A 26501-nucleotide genomic window follows, 5' to 3' on the forward strand; every position below is an offset into this window, starting at 1 on the left:
AACAACAACAACTACTTGCATTTATATAGCGCCTTTAACATAGTAAAACATCCCAAGGCGCTTCGCAGGAGTGATTATCAGACAAAATTTGACACTGAGCCACATAAGGAGATATTAGGACAGGAAGCTTAGTCAGAGAGGTAGGTTTTAAGGAACGTCTTAAAGGAGAAGAGAGAGGCAAAGAGGTGGAGCGGTTTAGAGAGGGAATTCCAGAACTTAGGGCCTAGGTAGCTGAAGGCACGGCCGCCAATGGTGGTGCGATTAAAATCGGGGATGCGCAAGAGGCCAGAATTGGAGGAGAGCAGAGATGTCGGAGGGTTGTAGGGCAGGAGAAGGTTACAGAGATAGGGAGAGGCGAGGCTACGTTCAGCAACATCTGCATGTATTGATGCCAGATGATGAGAGGATTGAGCAGTGATGTCCTCCCCAGATGAAGCACTAATTTCTCCAATAATTACGTTACTTTCCAATGGTTTTTTACAGATTATTTGAGTGTGCAGAGATGGTGTCACTATTGATGACCATCTTTCTAGCAAGTTCTAGTCTGGAAGTTCTAGACATGTTGCTCTAGTTTTCGATCTGATTTGGGTCTATGAGAATCTTGCTAGGCTGTGAATGTGGAAAGGGTGGGGGTGGGGGGTGGGGGGTGGAAGAACTCTCAATACAAGCAAAATGTGGGGCCTTTCTGTTCTCAGATCCACACCACATGGAATGGTATCAGTTTTGATCCAAGTGGATTCCTGTTCAGTACCATCCACATAAATAGCCACAACAAAAATCACAATTTTCTGACTCCCCAGCCCTTGTTGCCAATTACATACTTTTCCAAAAGCACATCAGCTTTCAATCTCCACACTCACTTCCCCCTTCCGTCCCACCTCCCCCGCCCCCCCCCCCCCCTCAAAAGAAATAATTTGTCTCTCGAATACAGCAACTGTCTGAGTGTGACCTCCTCGGGGAGCTGCCGTAGTGAGTCAGCAACCCACACTCTCCACATTGAACCAGGAATCAACTCCACAAACTCAAACTTCACGCTCATATTAATGTGCAGGAAATGGATACCAGCAGTACCACTTGATTATGTACATTTCTCAGGAAATTTTTAATTGATTGTACAAAGGTGATGTTGAATTAACCTTGTTGAGTTGCTGCAGTGCATCCTGTAGATCATACATCCTGCAGCAACAGGGCATCGACGATGGAAGTTGACGTTGCAGGAAGCCCGACTCTAGTTTAGTAGGTCAAACATGTAAGGTGTGGACTACAGGGCGATTAACACAGTGCAATTCAATGGAGATTCGGCAACTGATATCAGTTGACACTATCTGGTCTCAGAAATCAGTTTTTTTTATTTTTCATTCTCGGCATGTGGGTGTCGCTGGCAAGGCGGCGTTTATCGTCCATCCCAAGTTGCCCTGAGACGGTGGAGGTGGGCTTTTTTCTTGAACCACTGCAGTTCTGTGTGGCGAAGGTGCTCTCACAACTCTGTTTATTGGTTTGATACAACTGAATGGTTTGCTAGGCCACTTCAGAGGGCAGTTAAGAGTCAATCACATTGGTGTGGGACTGGAGTCAAATATAGGCCAGACTGGGTAAGAACGACAGGTTTCTTTCCCTAAAGGACATTAGTGAATCAGTTGGATTTTTACGACAATCCGATAGCTTCAAGGTCATTTTTACCGATACCAGATTTGAACTTGCGTTCTCTGGATTATTAGTCCAGACCCAGCAACATAACTACTGCACCCCTTTTTTGTTAATGATTCCAGCTCATTTATAATGGGGAAAACTGGAGAAGGAATCCCCACTCACTAGGTGGCGATCGGATGGCGGAGAGGGAGGCTGGCTGCTTAGATCGGAGGCGGTGGGGTGGGGGGAGGTCGAGGTCACGATCGGAGGAGCGGCGGATGGCTGTGGCCCGTGGATACAGCTTCTCCTGGCTCCACAGTCAAGTAAGTATTTTTAACAAACTTACCTTTGAGGACTCTCTTAGGCCGCATGTAGACCTGGTTTTCCTGAATGTAGAATTGAGGGGTTGCTTCAGAAATTAAGGATATATAAAATGGTATTTTTGACACAAAGGACTTTGTTCTTAGTTTAGTCCTAGATCTCTTGGTAGTTCTTGTAATAGTCTTTGTAACAGACGGTGTAAGAGTTCTTTGCTTAATTTGTGTAGAAGGGTGTCTCTGTAAAATTGGAAAGAGCATCTACGACAGAGAGAGACACAAAGATTACAGAAGTTAAGATTGTACGGCTATACCAACCAGATATAAGTGTGTCACATAGATGCGTAAGTTTCCCTGAGAACAAAGGAGGTGAGATTTAAGCCAGCTCATCTAGATACAGGGTGGAAGAGGAATGTACCCAGGAGGAATGGATATCACCTCCACAGAGGTTCATCATTCTGACGTCTCAGAAGGCTAACACCGTCCACCAGCTCATCCACACCAGTGCACGAGGATAAGGTTGTATAAATTCTGGAAACACTGTTAACTACAAGCATATACACTTGAATCTATTCATTAGACTGGCTATTTAATGCGGTTAACTTGTCAGCTTTTTAAGGAGTCTAATCCTAAATTAATCTCACCAATTTATATCAATCTCAGACACTGATCCCAACTTTGCAAGCAGTTAATGCTAAATGACTGCGACATATCTGAAGTGCCTTTGTAACCTCTGTTATTTCATCAAATAACCTTATCTACTAATTATTTGCATACTCAATGTTAAAGTTTAAGTGCTGCTAACTATAATTCTAAGATTAATAAACAATTGTTAGTTCATGACTTTGTTGCTGACTTTTTCTTTGATAACTGCAAAGAAGAGATCTATATCCTCCCTAAACTGCATTCTTCATTTCTCTCCTCTTCCTCCTCCCTGCCCCCAATAGACTCCTTCCATTTTTCTCTTGGCTTGTTCCACACCATACACTGGGTAAGAGGGCAGCCAGCCTGTTAAAGCTTCCTGCTCAGGGATATGCGATCCCCAGTGCTGATTCTCTTGCATTCACTCGGTAATTCTCAGCAATGTTGTTCAGGCGGGAGCTAAATGTAGGCGAAATGAGGCCCACAAGCCGATATCCTAGTGTTCTTCCTCCTGCACCGTGCCTGTTTTTAGTAAACACAAGAGCACTGGACATAAAGGGGGTGGGGAATTGTGGTCCTCTAGTATAAAGGGGATGGGGTTAGATGAAGTAGGGGTGGGAGGAGGCTCGTGTGAAGTGTAAACACTGGCACAGACCAGTTGGGCCGAATGACCTGTTTCTGTGCTGTAAATTCCATGTAAAGAAAAGGGTTAATTCATTCACTCGGTAGGTTGTGCTGATCCTGATGAGAGGCTGGGTCAGAATCCTGGAACTCTCTACCTAACAGCATTATGAGACCACTTTCATCACATGGATTGCAGTGGTTCAAGAAGAAGGCCCATCAGCACCTTCTCAAGGGCAACTAGTGATGGGCAATAAATGTTGGCATTGCTAGCGATGCCCACATCCCAAGAATGATTGAAAAATATATGTAAATGCTAATATAATCTGAACTGGTTGATGTAAGACAGTTCAGTGAGCCAAATTTAGGCATTATTAACTAATAGGAATGGACTAGATGGTAAACCCAAATGGCCCTTTGACTAGCGTTAAGATGAAGAGGTTAAGGATTTGTCTGATGCCCTTGATGAACATTCTCGTCAGAATATTGATCCCAATGTTTCTACAATGGGCAGGGATGATTGGACTAGAGGCCATGTTTTTAATTTCCATATGCAAAGATTTAAGTTAGATCATTTTCGTCTGTTCATACCAGGAAATATTTCTTTTTACAGAGAGCCATTGCCCTCTGAAACATGTGGTAGGTATGGACTCACTGTAGTCCTTTAAAAGGGAACTTGGTAAGTTCCTGAGTGAAGAGGCCATAGCGGTAAATTATTAATTAGCTGTGGCGATGATGACTATGGGCCAGTGCAGTGATGTCAAGCCTTGCTGGATTACCTGAGGGAGTTGGAGGGGAATTTTCCAGGGTATTTCCTGAATGTGTTGCGGGTTTTTTTTTTGTTTCTTTTTACCACTCCCTTATAGCTACATAGTACATATGGTTGCACCATATTTGGATGGGGAGGGCTTGTCCGAGCCTTATAGTCTTTACCCATCCCATTGAAAATTGATATGCAAACCCTCGGCAGTAATGCCACAGCATCTTGAATCTTATGCCACAGAAATTGGCCTTGCAATATGTCAGGATTCTGAGGTCCCGAGCATAAAATTGGGATTTCATAAACTTCTATGTCTCAAACAGGACCACTTCTGTTTTAATTTGTGATCTTTGATGACCTGGTAGAGTAAAATCCGGAAAATAAATAATACAATTAATCTAATTGCACAAGGAAACATTTTCTTGGCTGATTGTGGATAATAGATTGCTAAGTGGTTCTGCCCTCTAGTGGACATGAGTTAGAATTGGAAGGAACATGGTCTACATCCCATTAATTCAATGTTAGAATCAATGACGGAACTTGGGTATAGTCTTTTCAACCTTAGGAAAATTCATAAGGATGACATCTCGGCCAGCTTTAAGGCCTGTTTGTTGGGGATCAGGATTTTGTTGGGATTGTTACAAACCAATCATTTATTTTATGAGATTAAAAGCAAAATACTGCAGATGCTGGAAATTTGAAATAAAAACACAAAACGTTGGAAACACTCAGCAGGTCAGGCAGCAGCTGTGGAGAAAGGAAAGTAGGGTTAATGTTTCAGCTCGATCAAGTCATCAACCTGAAATGTTAACTCTCCCCTCCTCTCCCCGCGGATGCTGCCTGACCTGCTGAGTGTTTCCAGCATTGTCTGTTTTAATTTTCTCATCATTTAGCCTGGCTGGTACAAAATATTCCAGTAAACTACGCAGTGAGGGAGGTAGGATAAAATCATAAAAACGAGGAGGAAAGTTTTAACGGTGGGGAGATTGTTCAGAAATTAGGCTTTGATCCTCAATATGGTGAGATTAAAAGTCTGTAAATAAATGATTCAATACCAGGAACCAATGAATGGCATTGGCCCCAAATCTTTTGAGCACTATGCCAGCTGTGACACTGGGGCTCAATTTTAAAATTAAATTGCAGGTGCATTGGGGGCGGGGGGGCTGCGACAATGGCAAAATCCCCAGCGGGTTTGGAAGCTGGCTCCAACCTCCCGACTTCCGAGTTTCCCACAGACACGCCTGTGTGCGCGCCCTTCCCGAATCCGGAAGTCCCGCTGGCAATTAAAGCTGGCGGGATGATAAAGAACTAAATGTACCTCATTGAGGTACTTAAGGTACTTTATTTCTGATGTAGCATATAGATAAAACAATTTTAAACTTACCTGGGAGGCTTTCCCACAGCTTCCGATTCACGCTTGGTGAAATCAGGCGTAAAGGTCCAGATCAGGCAAAAATAAATAAAATAAATTACAAAAAAGACCATTGCACAAAGTTAAAAAAACAAAATAAACCTACCTTTCCACCTTGCTCCGATGTCCGATGTCTCCCTCGCGGATGCCCCTCTCAGCCCCCCGATGTCACTTTCCGATCTTCCCCTCTCCCCCCACCCGATCTTCCACTCTCCCCTCGCCCCCCCCGAGGTCTTCTGTTCCAGCGCGGGATGATGTCTCTCTCTCTCTCTCTCTTCCCGCCCCCCCCCACCACCCCCGGCGTTGCAACTCCCGTCAGCAGCCAGCCTGTCAATCAGGGGCTGCCTGGCACGAAACCTGGAAAGAACTTTAATCACCATCAATTACATCGCGATCGTGTTGGAAAAGGTAAGTTTTTTTAAAATTTGGGTTTGCCACGCGCACCTTCACCCCCCCGCTGCCAGCCCACCACCATTTCAAAATTGAGCCCAAGAAGTTTATTCATTGCCCCTAATATACATTCTACTTATAGATTTTTTAATGAAATAATTTCAATGAATTTTTCTTTTGCTTTTCTTTTGCCAATTTCTCCCCTGTCCTCTCCTGAAAGTGTTGACTCCTGCTGGAATACAGTTCTATGGATGCAGGTTACCTTCTGGTACTTCGTCCAATGTGAGCCTGGACAGTTAGTGTTGGCAGGCTGTTGATGGCCATGCTTGATTTTGCCCTTATCCAATGCCCACACATGTGCAGTTTCCAGCAGGGGTCACTGGATAGTGATCAGCAGCGCGAAGCCTGGCTCTGATTTTGCTTTCCCTAATCCAGGAGTGATGTGGTCAATTGTAGCATCCCTAGTGCCACCCCACTGAGACCAGGTAACTCGATAGAGACCAGGAATTGAATGTGGGACCATCTGGTCTGCATGGATCAGCTATATACTGCATTTACCAACAGTAACCTCAGTGAAGCTATTTTACTTAACTTCTTACTAACTGCAGCCTGCCAGTGCATAATAACATTGTGGTGTTGAAGTAATACAAAAATGAGAAAACCCACTACTAGCATCACCGCCACATTAAAATCTTTTTAAAAAACTTTCAGGAAGAGGTGCACGTTAAAAGCAGCTGGCTTACAAAAAAAAAATCAAACCACTTTCATCTCGTGGTTTGAAGAAAAAAATAGTTCCTGCAGAGCTCAGTAAACCACTTCAAGTGAACCATCAATGCGGACACAACGTATATTGTACAAAGAAAATAGGTAGATTTATCAATTGATTCTTATGGCCATATATTAGGAGTGTTGGTAACTTTTCGACCCAATCTTATGCCAAGTGTTAATTTCGGCTTGTTAGACTGGTACATTTTAATTCAACTAACATTCCACTGGATAGCTTAACATATACCTGGCAGAAAATTATGAAACAGCATACCCGAATATTGGGTGATAGCATATCTGTGGTGATTGCTGTTGATAGCCACATCACCCAAAGTACCTTTACATCTGCAAATACATGTATAAGGTTCTAACTTATTAATCTTTTGATTCAAATAAATATTTTCTCCAGCTCAAGAAACCCATTAGCTAAGCATGGGGTGGTACTTGTGTTAAAACCTCTGAGCAGCCCGATACCCAGTTGCTGCTATGTCTGGAATATGTTTTGGATTCACTTTATATTTCAGCTGGCCTTGTCCACAATAAAGACGCTGTACTGTACCCTCTCTATTCTCCATTCGTGGTTATGCAGTTAGTTCACTAGTTGTAACTGCAAGTGCATCATTGCTTACACATTCATATTATATCACTTGACGGTTGCACTGGGATGCTGGAAAATAAATTATAAAAAAGAACAGCTGAGGCAGCAAAAGGTGTGTACAAGTGGTACTCAGTACATTTGGGCTACGAAGGAAAAAGTTCAGTTTGGGTTCCTGCTCTTGATCACTATCTAGTCACTTCTGGAAAGTACACATGTGGGCATCCTCTGAGGACAAGACTGGGCTCAGTTGTGGTGTTCCTATAGTTGAATGACCTGAAAACACTCATGAAGAATGGCTACTTGCTTATGTGTGCTACCTGAGGACACTGGCGTCTGTGGAACTGTACCTCGGCAGGAGTGAGCATCTCAGGAGAGGAGGGGAGAAAGTTGGAAAGCAGGGGGGAAGAGATGATAAAAAAAAGCAGTGAGGAGCTTGGGACATAAACACTACTTCTGTAATAGCATTTACATTAGATAAATAAGCATTTTAACCCGGGTCCAACTTCAAACTATGGCGTTTTGACTCCGCTTGCAAAGCAGTAAGAAAGAATTTATATACTGTGCATTTACACACTGTGCATTATCAGCTCCTCAGGATATCCCAAACTGCTTCACAAACAATGAATTACTTTTGAAGTGTAGTCACAGTGTAGCACTGACAGTTCATTGGGATATGCACTCATTATGCTACTGCTACTAAAAATAATGGAGAGAAGATTCTGCGGTGCCTCTAACTTCCAAGCATTAATTCCTAGTCTGCTCTCCCAGCAGGTGAAGCTCCATTTCGGGAGTACAAATTTGTAAAATATACCCAATTCTCTCAAGCTGTTTGGAATGTATCCCCACCCAGTCAGTCAGTTTTGATTACCGCACTAAAAGGACTTACAAAAAAAGAAATAAAGAGTAGAATTTTAGTGAGAAATCTGAAACGTACTTTTATTTAAAAATGTCTTCCTTTCATTAATAACAAATGCATAGCACTTGCAGTTCTACTGCTGCTTCTGAAAAATTCAAGTACAACTGGAGAGTATTCATCTCCTCACAGATCAACAACCAGTGGTTCATCTACTGCCTTCCAGCATATTGTCCAGTTTCAAGAGGCGAAAGAAAAAGCATTAACCTTACAATAACACATCATACAAGGTGCGCGACATGAGAAACTATGGCAACTAGTCTAGTGCTCGTTATTAGCACAGCATAGGCATATCATTAAAAAAAGTTTCTTCCCCATTCCCCCCCCCCCCAAAAATATATATTTTTAAACTGCTGTACAACATGGCTATTCCCTTAAGATAAAGCAGAAACCGGAAACAAGTAATATGAGTTGTTACTTGCATTTATTGCCACGTTCTGGGCAGAATCAGCATTCAAAGGTAGGCTCTTGAACGAGATTATAAAATTCAGTAGATATTTCCATAGAAAATTTTACTTTTAACTGGCACATTCTCCCCCACACACATAAAAATAAAAGTTGTACAACTATTAGGATCATGACAAAGGGATGGAAGCTTTGTATCTGGGTTTAGGAAGTGCTGGCTTTGACAACAGTTCATTTTATTTATTTTTCCTCTAACTGCTGCCACTCTCTCCATTTTTCCCTTTGAGTTTTGGCCTTACAACATTCTTTCAAGGTTCTCAATGACTTTTATGTTATTTTGCAATGTACTCAGGCCACAAAAGGGAATGCCTGCATAGCAGCCGGCGTAAGGTGCCGTGTTGACAGTGCCCTAAAGACATTATTACAAGGTGTCCTCCACTGACAAGCTTATTCAAGGGCCAACAACATTCTTTGTGCATTTGAGGAAAAGGCAGCCCTTGAACCTCAAAGCCATAAAGGGATCGTGAAACAAATGTCTCAATGTTATCCTGTTGGGAAGGCTAGAAAGATAAACATAACATCATTAAGTTCATATCTGTTTCTTTGGCCTAGATGTTATGGTAACTCTGTGACACTCCCACACTCGTATACAGGTTTTGTTCTGAGAGATTTTTTTGAGAGAAGAATTATTCTTTTAACGACATAAAAAGATGACTCAAAGGAAATGTCTTTGTCTCAGCCCTAAATGTTAACCTATAGTTTTTGTTAAAAATATATATTAAGGTTCCTTTAAAGCATGCTATATAATATCTGCAAGTTTAAATGCTGAGAATGCCAAGAGCCTGATCCATGCAGTTAACTAGCGCTGAGAAAACTGTGCACTGTTGGCTTCTGATTGAAATTACATTGTAGAAAGTGCACATGCCAAGTAAATAAAAAATAATACATGTATAATTGCAAACAGCGACATTATTCACAATGTAACAGAAGTGTTAAGTTCAAGTAAAATTATATAGTAAAAAGAGTTTAGTGAGCTTGTCATTTATATCTGTTTCACTGCAGTACCTGCCCAGTAAAGTTTAAGCTGCTTTTATTTTGGCACCTCTTTAGATCAGATTTCAGGACATTCCTAGTGTTTAAACTACTAACTCTGACTCCCTTATCCTGCCTGGAGACTCAGAGACCGATGGGAAATTGGATGTATGAGTCTGCCGCTGGGATGAGGGAGCCAGATATAGCAATGTAAACACTGGAGGCTAGCTCAGTCCCCCAGAATCCAAATTAAAATGGTGCCAATTCAGAGACTAACTTTTTGTGAAGATAAAACTTAGTGAATAAATAAGAAAAAAGTTGCTTTTATATTGTACTGCCACTACCACTGGCTTGGGGACACACAATTCTCATGTAGCCTAGCAATCCCAAAGTAGACATGTTGGATTTACTAATTCTGGTTGCTAGTAAGATCAGTAGTAAAACAGGTGTTCCTAGTGGCTATTATTTTGTGATTGCTGCAGTTGCATGAAATCTATATATCAGAATCCAGCTGCACTTGCACAACACAAAACTAATATAAAGCACCCAAGCATTGATTCTGAATGGCCTGACAGTGTAGCTATTATTGGGTTAATTTCTATAGTAAAGCCCCAAGAAAGCTGATACTCTAATAAATAGGAATATTGGGTTTGGTCAATTTTCAGTTCAGCCACATGGATAAAATGACAAACTGTCCATTTTACTGTGAGGATATGTACATTTCTTGCCAGTTGACCAATGGAACAGCATGGGGAAGTCAAAGTTAGAGAGTCACTGTTATTTTATGTCCAACAGATAGAATGCAGCACATACTCCATTAAGTGTGAGGCATATCATGTGCATAGGTGACAAGAGCGTCTGCTGCCTATCCAGAAGATCACAAAATCTGAGTTCCAGGGTTGCTCCCTTACTCTAACCCAAATTGCTTAGGTACAAACTTAGACTGTATTTGGCTGTGGCTATTAGAGAGGCAGCATAATTGTGATAGGATGTTCTTCTTCCAGGAAAGGGTGGAAAGAAAAGAGGTAGTGCAGCTGACCATGAGCATACTCTGGGTCAATCAAAGAATGGCAAATGATGACTACCATCCTATTCTCCTGATACAAGGAAGATGGCATAACAAAGGTCTGCCTTATGAAAAATATACAGGGGAATAATAATTAAAGGTTATTTTAAAGATCTCAATATGGAGCTTTCATTTTTATTCTCAGGATGTGGGCATCGCTGGCACGTATTGCCCATCCCTAGTTGCCCTGAGAAGGTAATCGTGGACCACCTTCTTATCAGTTTGATAACTGAGTGGCTTACTAGACCACTTCAGAGGAAAGATAAGTGTCACACTGGTGTGGGACTGAAGTCAGATGTAGGCCAGGCTGGGTAAGGACAGATGGTTTCCTTCCCCTGGTCAACAATTGGGTTTTTATGACAATCCGACAGCTTCAATACCAGCTTTTTATTTTCAGATTTTTAAAACTGAATTCAAAGTCTCAAACTGCCATGGTGGGATTATGAACTCATATTCTCTGGATTACCAGTCCAGTAACATAACCAGCACACTACCATACCCAGCGAGACTGAGTTCCTTACTGACAGCAGGTCTCTCCTAGCAAACACATAGTGGACCTTCCTATTTCAAGTTTAGAATTGTAACTGAACAGTTTTTGTATGTTATTTAAAATAATAATGTAGCTTTCATGCATGGGTTCTGCATCCACAGCCATCCAGTTCTTTCAGAATTCACAACACAGTAAAAGGATGATCCAGCTTAGGTAATGTTATTAATTCTGGAATAGCATTGGAAACGGGATTGTGCAACTGGCCTGATGTATGAAATCATATCTTCCCTCTAGGAATAATCAATATACAGAGCAAGTGAAAAAAGGAAAATGTTTATTCTGCAGTACAATGGACCCTAAACCATAAGCACCACACATTTAAAAAATAAAAACAAGAGTGCTGTAGACAGAGGCAAGGACAGGTTACCTTCCCACCCTACTGATCGTGGAATTACTCATAGCACAGGCTTGGGAAGGGGAAAGATAGAAAAAGTATTATTTAAAATAACTGTTACACAAAAACGGACCAACAGTCAAACTTTATCTTTTACACTTGATTTGTCTTGGCAGGGATTCCGAAATAATTGCTGGGATATATGAATTCTGACTTAAACTGAGCTGAACTAAACATGGCCTGAAAATTCTTAAAAGACATGCACTTTGTACTTTTAAAAAGTTTTACAAACCCTAAAATGTACAAGTACAGAGATGTCCCCAAAAGTATTTTTGTTTGTATATATATATTTTAAGTTAATGGATTATGGAATTGCAATCTTACCAATATTGTTAATGGGAGTGGCAATACTGATAGATCACAATTATGCAATCTTTAATACACAAAAACTTTAAAGGAGTTGGAGCTATAAATTTGTTCTGTTATATTAATTGAGCTAAGATGCTGCAATGCTAGTAAGGTCACAATCCCATAATCATTAATTTCATTTACTCATAGAAATATAGCTTTTTAAATCCAGAGGGGTAACAGCCAGGCTTCATGGTAAATTGGTCTACAATCTATTATTGGGGTTTTACTTGCTGCTGAGATTTTCTACTGTAACTCCCCATGAAGGAGATTGAAAAATGTTAGCCAAGTACCAAAGGGTTCCTCTGCTCTCATAATAGTCCCAATTATTATAATTAAAAAACATATATAAAATACAATTTACTTAACAAAATAATAAACTTGTAGTTGCAAACAGAGTACTACATTGGGTTAAATATGAAAACTATTTTCACCAAAGGACTGACCTGGATTCACTAGCCAGATAGCCAATAATCAGCTGCATACAGCAAATAATGAGCTATCGGGTCAGTTCATTGATGAAAAAGTTTCTGTCCATTTCACCACTTTTCCAAATACACTATTTTCTACATGTTAGAATTCACAATTTAACAAATGCTGGTATAAAAAAATAAATATTGACATATACAGGGTGAGCTGTGGTTGTAACTGGTGGCTTGTTGGAGAACATCCCATTTAATTTACTTTCTGAGGCAATTATCACTTTATAGTTAACACTGAAAACATATTAAAATTGTAAGTGAACTTGCAATTCATATTAGATCTTACAAAGCAAAGCTACACTATTCCTTTGCTACATTAGCAATGGCTTATAAGAAAATTGTCTTTATTCAGCATTGAATGCAGAAATGCCATATTAATGTTGTGATCAACAAACTCTTAAATTTAATAAAACACGTAAACCCTCATACCTTTGGCTATAGCAGATGCATCCATTAATTTTAAACACTTCATACTAGAAGTGCCATTCTATCAAAATTTACTCAATGTACATGAGTTATGCCGGTGAAAACATAGGCAAACCCCAGTATAATAGAACCTCAAAGGTTCTGCAATTTTTGAATTTATAAAATTGTTGCAATAATATTATTGCCGTGCAAAAATAAATAGGAATAAAAAATATGATGGTTTTGAACTTCTACACTGCATATCAGAGTTGCAGTACCACATCATTTCTGCTGGTGGTGCTGCTGCTGAATTTATAGAATCCTTCACCACCAGAATTGCTGTAAACTCAGCAGCGCCATCAGCACTTGTAGCAGTACTTCAGCTGTTTGTAACGTGCATTTAAAACACATTTGCAAAATGTAATGGTCACAATTTATCTTTTCATCTTAAGAACATGCAGTACAAACAGATGATAAAATTAACAGGCTTACGGTATACCAAGTCATATATTTCTGTTCTCTTTTTCTAAATGCATCTTAATACATCGTCTGGATAATCATTAAATCAAAACAAAAGAAAATTAAACTCATCCGTTTATCAGTTCCAAGAAGAGGCACTTAAAAGTACATACATAAATACAAGCTGACAAATAACAGTCATTTCTTAAAATTATTTTGTCTTGTTAATAAATTAAACAGTCTTTATAAGGCGGTTTTCTGTAGACATTTGGTTCATAAAATTGCACTGCACAGGGATCCAGAGGCAAGCTTGGACAGGTCAATTCTCATGTCAGATGCAGGCAGAAGCTTTATGCAAACAGAAGTAATTCTAGAGAGAACAAAAATAGGACATTAAGGTAACAGTATCATTCTTGTTACTGCTGAAGTTCAAAGGTGGGCAGGAGGAATTAGATTGTAGGAAAACATATTAAACAACAAATCTGATGTCAGACCATCATTATTGATAATTCTTATCATATGACTAAATACTTCATCATTATACATGGTACACATCACATCTGATATAAATAATTACAAATTCTGTTATGAAAATCCCAAATTAATTGAACGTTCATTTATAACACAAAAGAAAAGCTGATAGCAACAATAACTTACATTTGTAAAGTGCCACTTAAATATGTGAAGATTTCAAGGTGCTTAACAATGAAGGTAAAGGAGATAACAAGTAGGAATGACAGAGATTATAGTGGAGAGGGGAGACCAAAATCACAGTGGAAGACAGAGATACATTTGAAGGAAGTGATAAAAGTAGTGAGATAGAGTGGTTTCAGGAGAGTGTTCGAGAGAGCAGGGCGATAATGAACAAAGGATCAACCACTGTTTATAGGGTAGAGGGAGTGGGGGGAAGTAAGCCAGAGGAACAGAGGGTGTGGACTGCGGAAATGGCCCAGTCAGTAATGAAGGCTTGAGAGGTAATGAAACTGCACGGTCAAGGAGGAGGCCATGTGTGTGGGTGGGGGAGTTTATGTGAAGAGTGAGGTCAATGAAGGAGAGGATAGCAGAGAATTAGGAGGAGGCAGAGCAGGGTGATTGTATGTGGAGGTTGAAGTCTGCAAAAAAAAAAGCCAGTTTAGAGATTGAGTCAGGCCCAGAGGGAGATTTCAGTGAGGAACATGAATGGGGTTGTGGACAATGAGAATCTTAAAGGAGTGGTGAGTGGAATGGTAGGGATGGTAAAGGATGAGTTGCTCAAATGAAGAGCTGGTGGAGTAAAGACATAGACCGAGATAGGATTTGGTGATGACTGCCCTCCATAGTGGTTTGGGTGGGGGATGTGGTGGAACGAATAGCCAGGCAGTGAGCCTTGTCAAGAGGGAAAGAGTCGTCAGCAGCAAGGCAGATCTCAGTCAGGGCCATGATGTTGATGCTCACCTCCAGCATGGAGTTGGAAGAGCCTTGTTGGTGAGGGAGCAGATATTCTACACAGCAATGCAGAGGAGCCAAATAGCTATAATCTCACTGAACTGGGTTGGGGAAGAGGTCTGAAGGACCAGGGTTGGTTTGGTGTGTGGGGAGGAGAAAAGGGATGGAGAGCAAGCTGGAGAAATTGACCTCTGGGGAGCATGGCAGGTGGTTGAATGTCAGGAGTGAAGAAGAGGGCAGAATTTGAGAGACTGCTTGGTGTAAGCCAGTGTCGAATACTACAGCGAGAATGGTAGAAGGTGCCCAGATCATGGTGCACGGAGGCCATAGATCAATCCAACATAGAGGCAACATAGGAGCTCAGCAGGAAAGTAGTGGAGTAAAGTCAGGGAGATCTAAATGAGCATTGTGTAATGCAGAATGAAGGAGGCAGTGAGGAAGATACTAGGAGAGTAAAACCACAAGATGAGGTGGACAGCAGATGTGTCAGGGATAGGAGGGATAGAGATTTACAGCTCAGATCTGAAGGCAGTATCCAAAACATGAATGCAAGTAGATAAGATGCATTTTACAACGACATGAGCAACAGCACTTATCTCGTAATGCCAAGTGATAAAATAGGAGTGTGCACATTGTAAATAAGAAAGTTTTTAAGTTATTTGTATTGCTGGTGTGCTTATTATACATACAACCGCTCCACTCTTGGTGCTTTTATCTCTTTGAGTTGCTGCTTCCTGATGATTTGGGATTTTTGATGTTTAAATTTTCATAAAGACAGGATGGTTCTTCTTTCAACCTTCAGAATAGGAGTAAAACAACGATGACTCTTAATTTTTGCATGGTTTCATGAACGTATCTATAAATCGACCAACACAAGAGGACTTAGGGTTTGTGAGTCATTCTCTCCCTCTCTCTATATTTGAACAGTGACAGCATATTTCCTTGTAGGCGTGGTCCCATAATTCAGAATTGCTCATAATGCAGCACTAAACTGACAATCTCACTCAAAGAAACCATTAGACACTGGTGAAGTAAAGGATGCTCGTCTGTGCTTGGGGTTAAAGCACATTACTGAGAAAGCTTTTCTTTAAATCTGATTCTGCTGTCCCTCAATGCCCCACAGGGAATGCTGGATTCAGTAGTGTAATACCCTCACATCGCAAGCACAAAAATTCACAAGAAATGTTTGAACCTATAACTCTGTATGCTATCTATCAGTGACTGTATATGACTCAATCATTCAGAATTTGGGTTTGCAGTCCTCTTACATTCATCTTCTTTACGTAGACGCTGTAAAACTTTGTAGACTGCCAACATTAAACATCAGAAAATACATATAATGGCCCACGTCCATACCATAAAATTGATCAAAATTCAGCATTAATTCAAATCTCACTCAGATATGCCACTGGATAAATAGTGCAGAAAGTGAAAGTGAAGTTGCAGTAGGAGGTTAACCCCACACCTAATATACTGTACCTAATTTGGTACTGCTTGTGGTGGATAAAAATTGGGGCCAAAAAGAGGAAAATGACCACAAAATTCACCCCAATGACCAAACAAAATAAAGAAACAAAATGCCATCTTGCAGTCCTGATAAAGAATGAAAATTAACTCCTGGAACTTACATTGTGCAACATTGTTGTACAAAGGCTTAACACGTTTGTGTTAATTCATCTGTCCGCCACTTTATCAGAGATGGTAACCCATTTAAATCCTCTTAGTGTAAATAAGGAATATCATACAGTGTAATTTCCAGGCCTATAGTGTATAAAAACATAGCACAGTACCTCTTTAACACAGAATTACTTACGCAGAAAGAACTCGAGATGTACCAGTGTGTCTTTTGGTTTTGTTAACCTTCTCCATAGGTAGATATCGGATATTTGAATACTCTCGTTCCTTACTTTTGTTTTTCTGCAAGAAACGATATTTAGATACTTTAAAGAAGCCGTATTGTAGCTATGTATTTAGATGGTTTTCTGGGATTTTTACCTGTGTTTTAAGGATGAGTTGCATGATTTTTTCTTAGGTTTTCCTGAAAGCTGTAAATCAGTGGCTTTGATTACTTATAAGCTCATTTTCCTGGGTGCTTATTTTTTTTGCCTTCTACTGCTTTAAGCTGGCTATGGGATTGAAGGGCTGAGAATGGGTGGGGACCATGTGAAAATGGCTTGACTGCTGGGATTGGAGTGGGCCTGAACAGAGCAGCCTGGACCAGGAAAGGTGCACAGCAATTTAGGCGAGCTACAGCCTCTGACAGAGACTAGACTCAGGGAGATAAACTTAAAAGATGTATTTCCAACAGGAGCTGGACAACCTAATTTCACCGGTTCCTTTTTAAAAATTGATATCTGTTGTTGACTGCCCATTTTGATTGATAGTTGTTTGGAACATCATCATTTCTGCTCACTATTTGTTGATTGGTACGTTACTTGCCTGTTCAGGGATGATTTGTGGTTGTTTTATTAATATAGAATTTGAGACAATCAGCTACAAAATATGTGCATATACAAAAGTGTGAGGTCCAAAGTGTAATGCAATGGAGAAAATGTGCACTAGGACTACCAGTTTTATATATACTAGCAGGTCTTCCGTGGCATATGCTAATGGTAAGCCAGAGGATCCTCTGGGGGAGAAATTCGAGTGGCACTGATTTCTGGCATGAAATGGGTGGCACGATGTGAATTCCCATCTGAAGACCTTATCCCAAGCCTTTGCATTTGCAGGGCATCTACGCCTGTTCCAGGCGAACTCCCAGCACACCTGGAATTCGCCAGTTTCTAATTTGGTAGCCGTTGCACTTCCGGTGAAGATTGGGCACAAGAGATTGCCACTCAACCTAAATTTTTCGTCCAAAAAATGGGTGAACCGAGGGTGAAGTTCTCCCCCTCTATCTTATAATAGCACAAGTCTCTCTCACCCTGAAGAGTGAAGGAAATTACTGGCTGGTTACTGTAACAGTTGCTCATACTGTGACAAATTAATCTAAACTCTATTTTTAAACAGTTCTGGTGAGCTGAGTGCATGCTGACTGTACAGGCAACTGTTATATTAACCAGGTTATTCTCTTCAATGTTAGATAAGCTGAGAGAAACAGAACATGGACATTTCAAAACATATTGCTGGTTATAATTAGGAGTGTCTTCGATTTTCTCTCCCTTTAGTTACGTCACTCCTTGATTCTATCTCCTGTCTTTTGAATGTCTCTCACAGTTTCTTTCTCTCCGTATGTGTATATGTATATCTGTCCTCCTCGCCTTTTCTATTATGTCTCATATTCTTGCACACTTTCTCTCCCTTTCTTTCTGTATGTCTTTTACTCCCTCACTTGCAGTCTCTAGCCTAGGAATTCGAATGTGCCCATTTAGAGTGGACAGAGAGCGATCTCTGCATCTGAATGTATAGACCCGAGGCGCATCCTAACAGGTGTCCCCAGGCAGCTCGCCAGCGAAAGGAATGGAAGGTCAGGTCACTGTGACACCAGCAGTGGTTAAAGGGGGGAGAGCGGGGTAATTGGGAAGGGGGTGGATCGACTGGGAAAGGGATGGGTCAACTGGGAAAGGGGATACTGGGAAGGTGGGCAACTGGGATGAGGACGTTCGGGAAGTGGGCAATTGAAAAGTGGGGGGGGGGCAACCAGGAAAGGGGGGTGCTACCAGGAAGAGGGTGACTGTGTCAGGACGGAAGGCGATTGGGTTGGGAGCGGTGGCCGGGAGGGGCGGCAGCAGTGGCGATTGCAGGGTATGGGGGTGGGGAGGAGTGCTACCTGTGGCGATTGGGGGGCTGGAGCAGTGGCCGTCTGCAGCCCGTGTGCTTTGTATGTGGGGTTGAGAGGAACACTTCTGCTCCTCTCGGCACCATGTTCAATTAAGTGTATTTTAAATCTTATCTTGTTGGTTGCGGCCTAACAGGTGGTCTGTCTAAGGACTGCCTGTTAAGCCACTTGTACAACTAGGTTTCCTGAATGCAACCAGCCCAGCACCAACTGCAATATTGCAGAGGGGGCTTTAGACGACTTATTTGAATATGCAAAGAGACTGATGCCTACTTCGTGGGCCTCGGACGCCAATTTTTTTGCCTATACCAATATGGTGGGTGACGCACTTCCAGCTCATAATGAGCATGCGATTCTCGGGCAGGTAGCCAGCGGAGCATGCCGTCCGGCCTCCTGACAGTGCTAGCGTGAGACCCAGCCCAGTTTGAAGGCTGGGCCTCAATAACATATGGCCGGAAAATGAGAGCCCTGGGGTTCCGAGCCATTGTATTATCAGGCAGCCCAGCTGGCCTCCAGGCCCAGAAAAAGAGGGGTCCGGGACTGGGGAGGGAATCCGTTCTTGGGAGGGACAAGAGGCCTGGTGCGGCAGTGACCACAATGTTTTTGTGGACCCTGGAGGAGCATTCTTGCTCCTTTCGGTCCCTCAAAAATAAATAAAAACTTTCCTGCCGGGATCCTTTTTGGCTGGACTATCAGCTGAAACTGTGCAGAGTGTGCATGGTGCATGCTCTGCCCAGTTGAATCCTAAGATGGCAATCGGAGTTCTATGTATGTCATTAGACCCCATTTGGCATATTGAAAGAGCATACCACCTGAATCAGATGGGCTTTGACGGCAGGCCCTTGGGAATATAGCGTCAGCCACACCATCAGTGGGAACAGGATGGTAAGTCATACCCCACCATTTTCTGGCATTTTATTACATTTCCTCCAGGCAGATGGCCTCAAAATCTCCCCCTTATCTCTCTCTCCCTCTTTTTTTCCTCCCTTTTTGTTGCTGTAAAAATAACCCTTTGAAAATAGTTTCCCTATCAAAATTTGCTTTAAAAAAAAGCTCCAAAGGTCATTCTTTATCTTATTTTGAAGTCTGCAGGGAAAACAAGGTAATTAATTGCCATGAACCGCTAGCTTGCCAATCCTTACACTGGCTGCTGCAAGGTATGCCGGTTACTCCTTTCAATGAAATGTAATATTTTCCTCAAAGACTTTCATAACTACAAATATATATTTTATTATCTATATGTGTTTTAAACCTGAAATACTGAAAACTTTTATTTGTATTCAGTGGCATGTAGACATGACTATAGCTTCTGAAAGGTTACTGTGTGACAGGGTAGAAATTGTTCAATTTACAAAAGATACAGGATATCCCAGTTAAGCTTCAAAGCGTGTTTAAATCTGACTCTTGCCCAAGGGCAGCAAACACATATAACACAGGCATAGAATGAGCACAGCACAGATCAGAATGATACATCTGTTGACACTTCCAACTGCTTAGTTCACTGCTGCTACACAGTGCTGAAATATTTATAGATCCAAGTTACATTACCAATAGCTGTTTTGAAGGCAAAAAACAAAAGCAGTTAATAACATAAATCTAATTTTAGACAAAAGACAAATATAATAGAACATGAGTTTTCAGCTAATCCATCCTGGCTTTAAATAAGATTTGTACTTTCAAAATGTTGTAAGTTTTGTTATAAATTTAAGCTTTAAATCTTTTGAAGTAGCAGTTTTGCTTCAATACTTCTTCAAGCAAAAAAACATTCTTTTTTCTGTGTATTTTATGATGAGTAGGGTACAAAGGTTTTTCCAGCCAATAAGAAAGGATTCTATCTCTTCCATTGTAGGTTTTTAAACTCTCTCAAAGTGGGTAATGAGTGACATAATTACCTGTTCTTCCAGTAGTCTTTTCTGAACCGTCTCAATGTACTGCTGTACAGCCATGTATATGAACTTATACTGAGCCTCTGTCTGTACCATTCCTGATCTTTGTTTTCGTACTATTTGAATAGTTTTAGGGATGTCTATATCACAATCCAAACCTATTGAGGTAAAAGAATATGAATGTTCCATATTTTCATTTTGATTAAAATAAAGCTCCACTAAAGGTTTACAAAAGACACATTTTTGAGCATGTACACAATCACCACAGGATTCTTGCCTAATATTGTAAGTTTATGCTTATCAGCCTTTGAAATTAGCACCTGGAATTTCCACCGGGTTCTCCCGATCTTTTGCCGCAACTTCGGTGAAGATCAGTGAAACTCCTGGAGAAATGGAGTAAACAGCTAAAAACAGTCAAATTCTCCTCTTGGATATTTTTACATAGATTACATAGAATGCACAGCACAGAAACAGGCCATTCGGCCCAACTGGTCCATGCCGCTGTTTATGCTCCACACAAGCCTTCACACACCCTTCTTCATCTAACCCATCAACTTATCCTTGTATTCCTTTCTCTCTCATGTGTTTATCCAGCTTCCCCTTAAATGCATCTATGCTATTCGCTTCAACTACTCCTTGTGATAGCGAGTTTCATATTTATTTCCATAGAAGCAAACATTTAAGGTACTATTACATTTGACGGTTTTGTAGTTTGTATAGCAGAATTACAGCTCCCTCTGGTTACATTGTTAAAATGTATAATTCATGATTTTGCTATTGGGATAAGAAAAACTGTTTCAGTAATGTAAATGCGCAGGGGTGATGCACGGGCATTGTTTTCCCAGAACCCTAAATTGCAGAAGTGTCAAAAACAAAAGTGTCTTAAGTTCTTGCTCCCTTATTGTGCCTCATACTTCATATGTGTAAATAATACAATTGCTTTTCTCTTACTTTGTGTCGGAGTAGGCCCTGAGCGATTTCTCTCTGTTTACATATTTCTGACCACTGGTATTAAATTCTTGTTGAAGATGTGAGATGTATTTCTTTTCTCAATGTCTGCCTTTCCTAGTCATGTCCTATATTCTTGTCCAGCACAGGCATAATGGACCGAATGGCCTCCTTCTTTCCTGTACGTTACTATGATTTATTTTCTTAAATCTCATTTTCTTTGTACGTTCCTTTACACTGTCTCTTTTTTGCTCTACCATCTGCTCCCTCAGGTGCACTGAACTGCAAGATTCTGCATGCAGCCAGAGATAGATTGGAATTACTGACATCAAAAGATGAAAGAAAAGAATAAAAGAAAAATTAAATAAGTGGAAAGGCACAGGAAAAGCACATGGAAAGGGAGAGAAGATGAAAGGTAAGAAAGATGGGGAAAGGAAGTGTTGAAGGTAACAGCAATAATTAAACACCAGAATAAAAATAAAATCACGCTTGAATTATAGTCTAGGCACAGAGCAACATAATTGGCCAGGCAGTTTTAAAATCCACCGTATGTTCAGATATGACATATTCCCATTTCAGGTGAACTATCACAGGCAGATGAGTAGCATAGGGAGGGATAGACAGATGAAACAAAATTAGTCGACTCTGGGTCACTCTCACTGTCAGTTACAGTGTGACAGTGATAGAAGCCTAGAAACAGATAACTTGCCTTTACGCAGAAATGGAAAATTGTTGTAGGGAAAGAACAGACAAAAGAAGTGAAAAGGATAAGAATTAAATTCATCTCCCCTACTAGATTGATTCCTGGGATGAGAGGGTTGTCTTATGAGGAGAGATTGAGTAGAATGGGCTTATACTCTCTGGAATTTAGAAGAATGAAAGGTGGTCTCATTGAAACATACAAGATTCTGAGGGGGCTTGACAGGGTAGATGCTGAGAGGTTGTTTCCCCTGGCTGGAGAGTCTAGAACTAGGGGGCATAGTCTCAGGATAAGGGGTCGGCCATTTAAGACTGAGATGAGGAGGAATTTCTTCACTCAGAGGGTTGTGAATCTTTGGAATTCTCTACCCCAGAGAGCTGTGGATGCTGAGTTGCTGAGTATATTCAAAACTAAGATAGATAGATTTTTGGACTCTAGGAGAATGAAGGGATATGGGGATCAGGCGGGAAAGTGGAGTTGAGGTCGAAGATCAGCCATGATCTTATTGAATGGCGGAGCAGGCTCGAGGGGCCGTATGGCCTACCTATTTCTTACATTTTATATAGACACATTAAATAAAATAGTGCCTGCTCTATTATACTATATAGCAATTCCTCCCCCAACAACCCCTAATTGCAATTTGAAACTAAAAGCTATTCTTCTCCAGTGGATTAGTGGGCAACTGAGCCAATTAGATCAGATAGGTCCCACTTCTGTGCGAGTTAGCCATCTCAGCTAAGGCAATGGTAGGGGTGCTAAATCGGACACAACTCCTCTAGTTCAGGAAGAAAAGAATCCACCAGATTCCTCTCATGTTTCTTGTGATTGTTGGTTTGCCATTCACTCATTGTCAAGATTCAACCATGGATAATAGACACTGGAATAATGTATCAAGCAGCAACCAACACTCATCAATGGGTTGATTTTAACACGGCGCAAACTGGGCAGTTGGCGAGTGGAATGCGCCTGCCCCACAGCTGTTGTTGCTGTATGAGGTGTGAGCCATTTTGAGGCCTCAGCCTCATTCGTATCGACCCGGCGGGTTGGGTCCATTTATACCTCAAAATTGCAATTGAGATTCTATGTACATCATAGGACCCGGATTTGCATATGAAACAGGTTGGTGCACCAGGCACACATCTAAAGCCCCCTACCAAGATGGCGGTGGCCAGAGTGCTAGCACAAACAGGGAGGTAAGTGACCCAATGCCATCTTTAGGCTACTATTGCCCTGTTTACGCCAGGCAGCTGCAGTTAAAATGGTAACTTATGTATTCAGAAGAGGAAAGGAAGGGGAGAAGATTGACAGAACAAAATCGATGGAAAAAAGTAAGTCCACTCAGAAACATTATACATAACAATCTGGAAAAATTGTGTATTTTCTTTCATGCATAATAGATAGTCTAAAATCTATCTGAAGTAAATTAATCAATACTCTGGTTATGAATCGTACTTTTATTTGGCTTTATTGTTTCTTACCTTGCCTGTTAATGTCATCTACCAACATGTCTATAACAATTATAGTTCCTGTTCTTCCAATTCCAGCACTGAAGAATGAAAAATTCTGTTAGTAGGAAAGTAAATTGTATGGAGATTAACAGATTGGCAGCTTTTGTTTGGAGTTCTAGCACTGAGAATATCAGAGTGCAGAATGCAGGTTGAGGGTTGAGATTAAGATTGGTAATAAACTGTAAGGCCCACAAAATTCCAGGCATCAGGGAGATCATTTCTGAACTGTAATGTCCAAGGGGAGGGGACATCCAGGTTCCAACAGGGTTCTACCCATTTTAGGCCCTGTCTGAAATACTGACAGTTTTGGGGCTGGAAAATCCATTTGAATCGGTTGAGGATCTCAGGGCTCTGTAAGATGAATTCCCAGTAACAAAATACTTTGCCGGTCCTCACGTGATCCACATTTAAAGCAAGTTTTAAAAAAAAACCTCATCTTTTCTCTTTAGGGGTCCAGGTCACTATAGAGGCCTGTACCCCCCAGGTAGGCCCACATTCACCAACTGGCAGGCCAGTACACCACATCTTACTTTTTAAAAATTCGTTCATGGGATGTGGGCTTCGCTGACGAGGCCAGCATTTATTGCCCATCTCTAATTGCCCTTGAGAAGGTGGTGGTGAGCTGCCTTCTTGAACCGCTGCAGCCAATGTGGTGAAGGTTCTCACAGGGAATTCTGGTCATTGAATTTGGCCCGACTTGCTCCTAGACCTGGGGGCATAGGAACTCCAAACATAGGGAATCAATCCCTAGCCCCCTACATCAGTGGCCTTGTTTGGGCAGCATGGAGGCTCCATCCCAAACAAAGGACACGGTGAATTTCTGGGCAAGGTCAGGACCTTGTGTATTTGGATCTTGGCCTAATTTCTGGCCCTTATGCTGCACTCCTATTGGAGTTGCAGCATGGGTGTGCTGGAAATGCAGAGGATTTTCAGCCCTAGTATACTCAAGAATTTTCTTTGACATTTTTGTAATAACATCAATTTTGTTACCTGCACAGAGAACCTCAAATTGAGTCTTTCTGCCTGCTAGGCTGCTCTGGTAATATCATTAATGGTGTGTGTGTTTTTATGCATCGTAGAGCAGCTCCATATGAAACAGCAGGAGCAGGACTGCAGAACTACTCCAGGTCTGTGGGACCATGTAAACCCATACTACAGACTGACTCCAGAGTGACACTCAAGCCAGCCCAGAGTCAGCTTGTGCATTTCCCATGCAGCCACTCCAGGACAGACAGGGTACTCCCTAACAGAGGTATCACTAATACGACCTTGTGCAGTTAACAAAGAAGTCACTGAAAGGTTAGATTTGGCTTTCAAGTGGATAACCACACATATTAGTGCCCTGAATGTTAGTCAAAATGCAATTGGCAGTTTCTAAACTAATCACAAACAACACTTGGTTAGTTACTCCATTAAAAGGTCATTTTGGCACCATTATAAATCTAAGTGTAAATTTAAGTAGGTGTCAAAAGGATCTAGCCATATTTAAAGGCAAATGTTATCAGTTCACTCTCAATATAATGAAACAGTTAATGGAATAATGCTCCAGTTTTCAACCAGTTATTGAATCCTCCATTAACCTTGAAACTCTTACTGTATATGTTTTGAGGAGGGGCAGCATATGGTGGCCAGTTTACTGTGATCCAATGTCAGATTTGCAAATCGTCCAAGTACCTGCAGTGCACTATAATAGGGCCAGTATCTGGAATGCTTTGCTGTGCTCTGTTTACTTGGTCCAGGAAACTCAGTACTCCTCCTGGTTCATTGGGCACCCCGTGGTCTGGCCAGCTGAGGTACAGATAGTGCCATATGTGCCTAGGTGGTTCATTCTGTGTGAAATAAAACCATAAAATGCTTGTCAGCATATTTTCAATTGCCTGAAGAGTGGCAACAGGGACTGTAGCAATTGTTACACATTTTCAAACAAGCAATCCTGCACTATTAACATGAAATACAGCAGAGTCCGTATGGCAATTCTATTTTGCCAAAAAAAAATGCTCAATAAATCTCAACAGGAATGAATAATTATAAAAGTCATTCTTAAATTGGTGCTAGTTTTTTTTTGGTTTTCCTTTAATTCTACTAAGTCTACTCAGTAATCAAATGCATTAAAGAAAATGCTTCCTTTTCAGCTAGTAGTGTAAAATATAGGTAACCATAATACAAGTTTTATATAAGTGCAATGAAAATAATGTATATTTTCTTGGTCCAATAATGATCTACTTTTAATCCCTTTTGTTTGCTTTCAGTACACAGAAAGCACTGTGTTTGTATTCTGTCTGTATTTTAAAAGTTATTTTCTGCCTATACTTCTTGTTCTCCCTCCCCACAACAAAAGAATTGTATGGGTTACATTGATAAGCACCAGACTGCATCCAGAAGTCACCAATACTGAATGTTAAAATATTATTATACTAGATTGTGTTTGGTACTGTGGGAGTTAAAAAAGCAACAAGTTGGTAAACCTGTATGGTCTGTGTTGTGCCCTAATATTCCTTCAGGCCCTTAGCCACAAAACTGACTATAATCTTTGTTGTCCCATTCCAAGTAGCACCACATTCAAATTCATAAAATATACTCGAACATGGTCAGAGAAACATTTAAAGTCAAAATTCACTATCTGGTATAAAATGTATTGTAAGTAAATTGATGATAGCATCAATCTTAGGAGGGGGGAGTCAGATCACTGTCCTCTAATAACCTATGACATCAACTTTCTCTCTTAAAGGTGCCTTGCACCTCCTCAGTTTGTCACAAAGTTCTTCACAGATAATGAATTACTTTTGAAATGTAGTCACTGTTGTGTAGACATACAAGGCAGCCAATTTGTTCACAAGGTCCCACAAACAGCAATGAATTAAGTGACCAGTTAATCTGTTTTTGGTGATGGTAGTTGGCTCAGACACTGGGAGAAATCCTTGCTCTTCTTTGAATAGTGTTGTGGGATCTTTTGCAACATGGCGTTGGTTTAATGTCACATCTGAAAGATGGCACCTCCGACAATGCAGCATTCCCTCAGTACTCGTTGAAGAAATCTTAACTGGATTACAGTACCTAGAGCTCTCTATA

The 26501-nt window shown here is 40.9% G+C and overlaps 1 protein-coding gene across 3 annotated transcripts in view; it reads right to left on the reverse strand.

Annotated features, from left to right (window-relative positions):
* Positions 1-8042: 8042 nt before the first annotated feature.
* ptpn11b (protein tyrosine phosphatase non-receptor type 11b) overlaps positions 8043-26501 on the reverse strand; it is a 156001-nt gene continuing 137542 nt past the window's right edge. For all 3 annotated transcript variants that reach the window (XM_067970300.1, XM_067970299.1, XM_067970301.1), the window contains exons 11-16: positions 25107-25261; positions 23403-23470; positions 20283-20434; positions 16426-16529; positions 15302-15408; positions 8043-13557 (exon numbers count right to left, since the gene is read on the reverse strand). In XM_067970300.1, coding sequence (XP_067826401.1) covers positions 15324-15408; positions 16426-16529; positions 20283-20434; positions 23403-23470; positions 25107-25261 — 564 coding nt within the window. In that variant the 3' untranslated portion in view covers positions 8043-13557; positions 15302-15323. The remainder of the gene's footprint in view (positions 13558-15301; positions 15409-16425; positions 16530-20282; positions 20435-23402; positions 23471-25106; positions 25262-26501) is intronic.

The sequence above is a fragment of the Heptranchias perlo genome, chromosome 32 (assembly GCF_035084215.1).
Source record: "Heptranchias perlo isolate sHepPer1 chromosome 32, sHepPer1.hap1, whole genome shotgun sequence".
NCBI lineage: Eukaryota > Metazoa > Chordata > Chondrichthyes > Hexanchiformes > Hexanchidae > Heptranchias > Heptranchias perlo.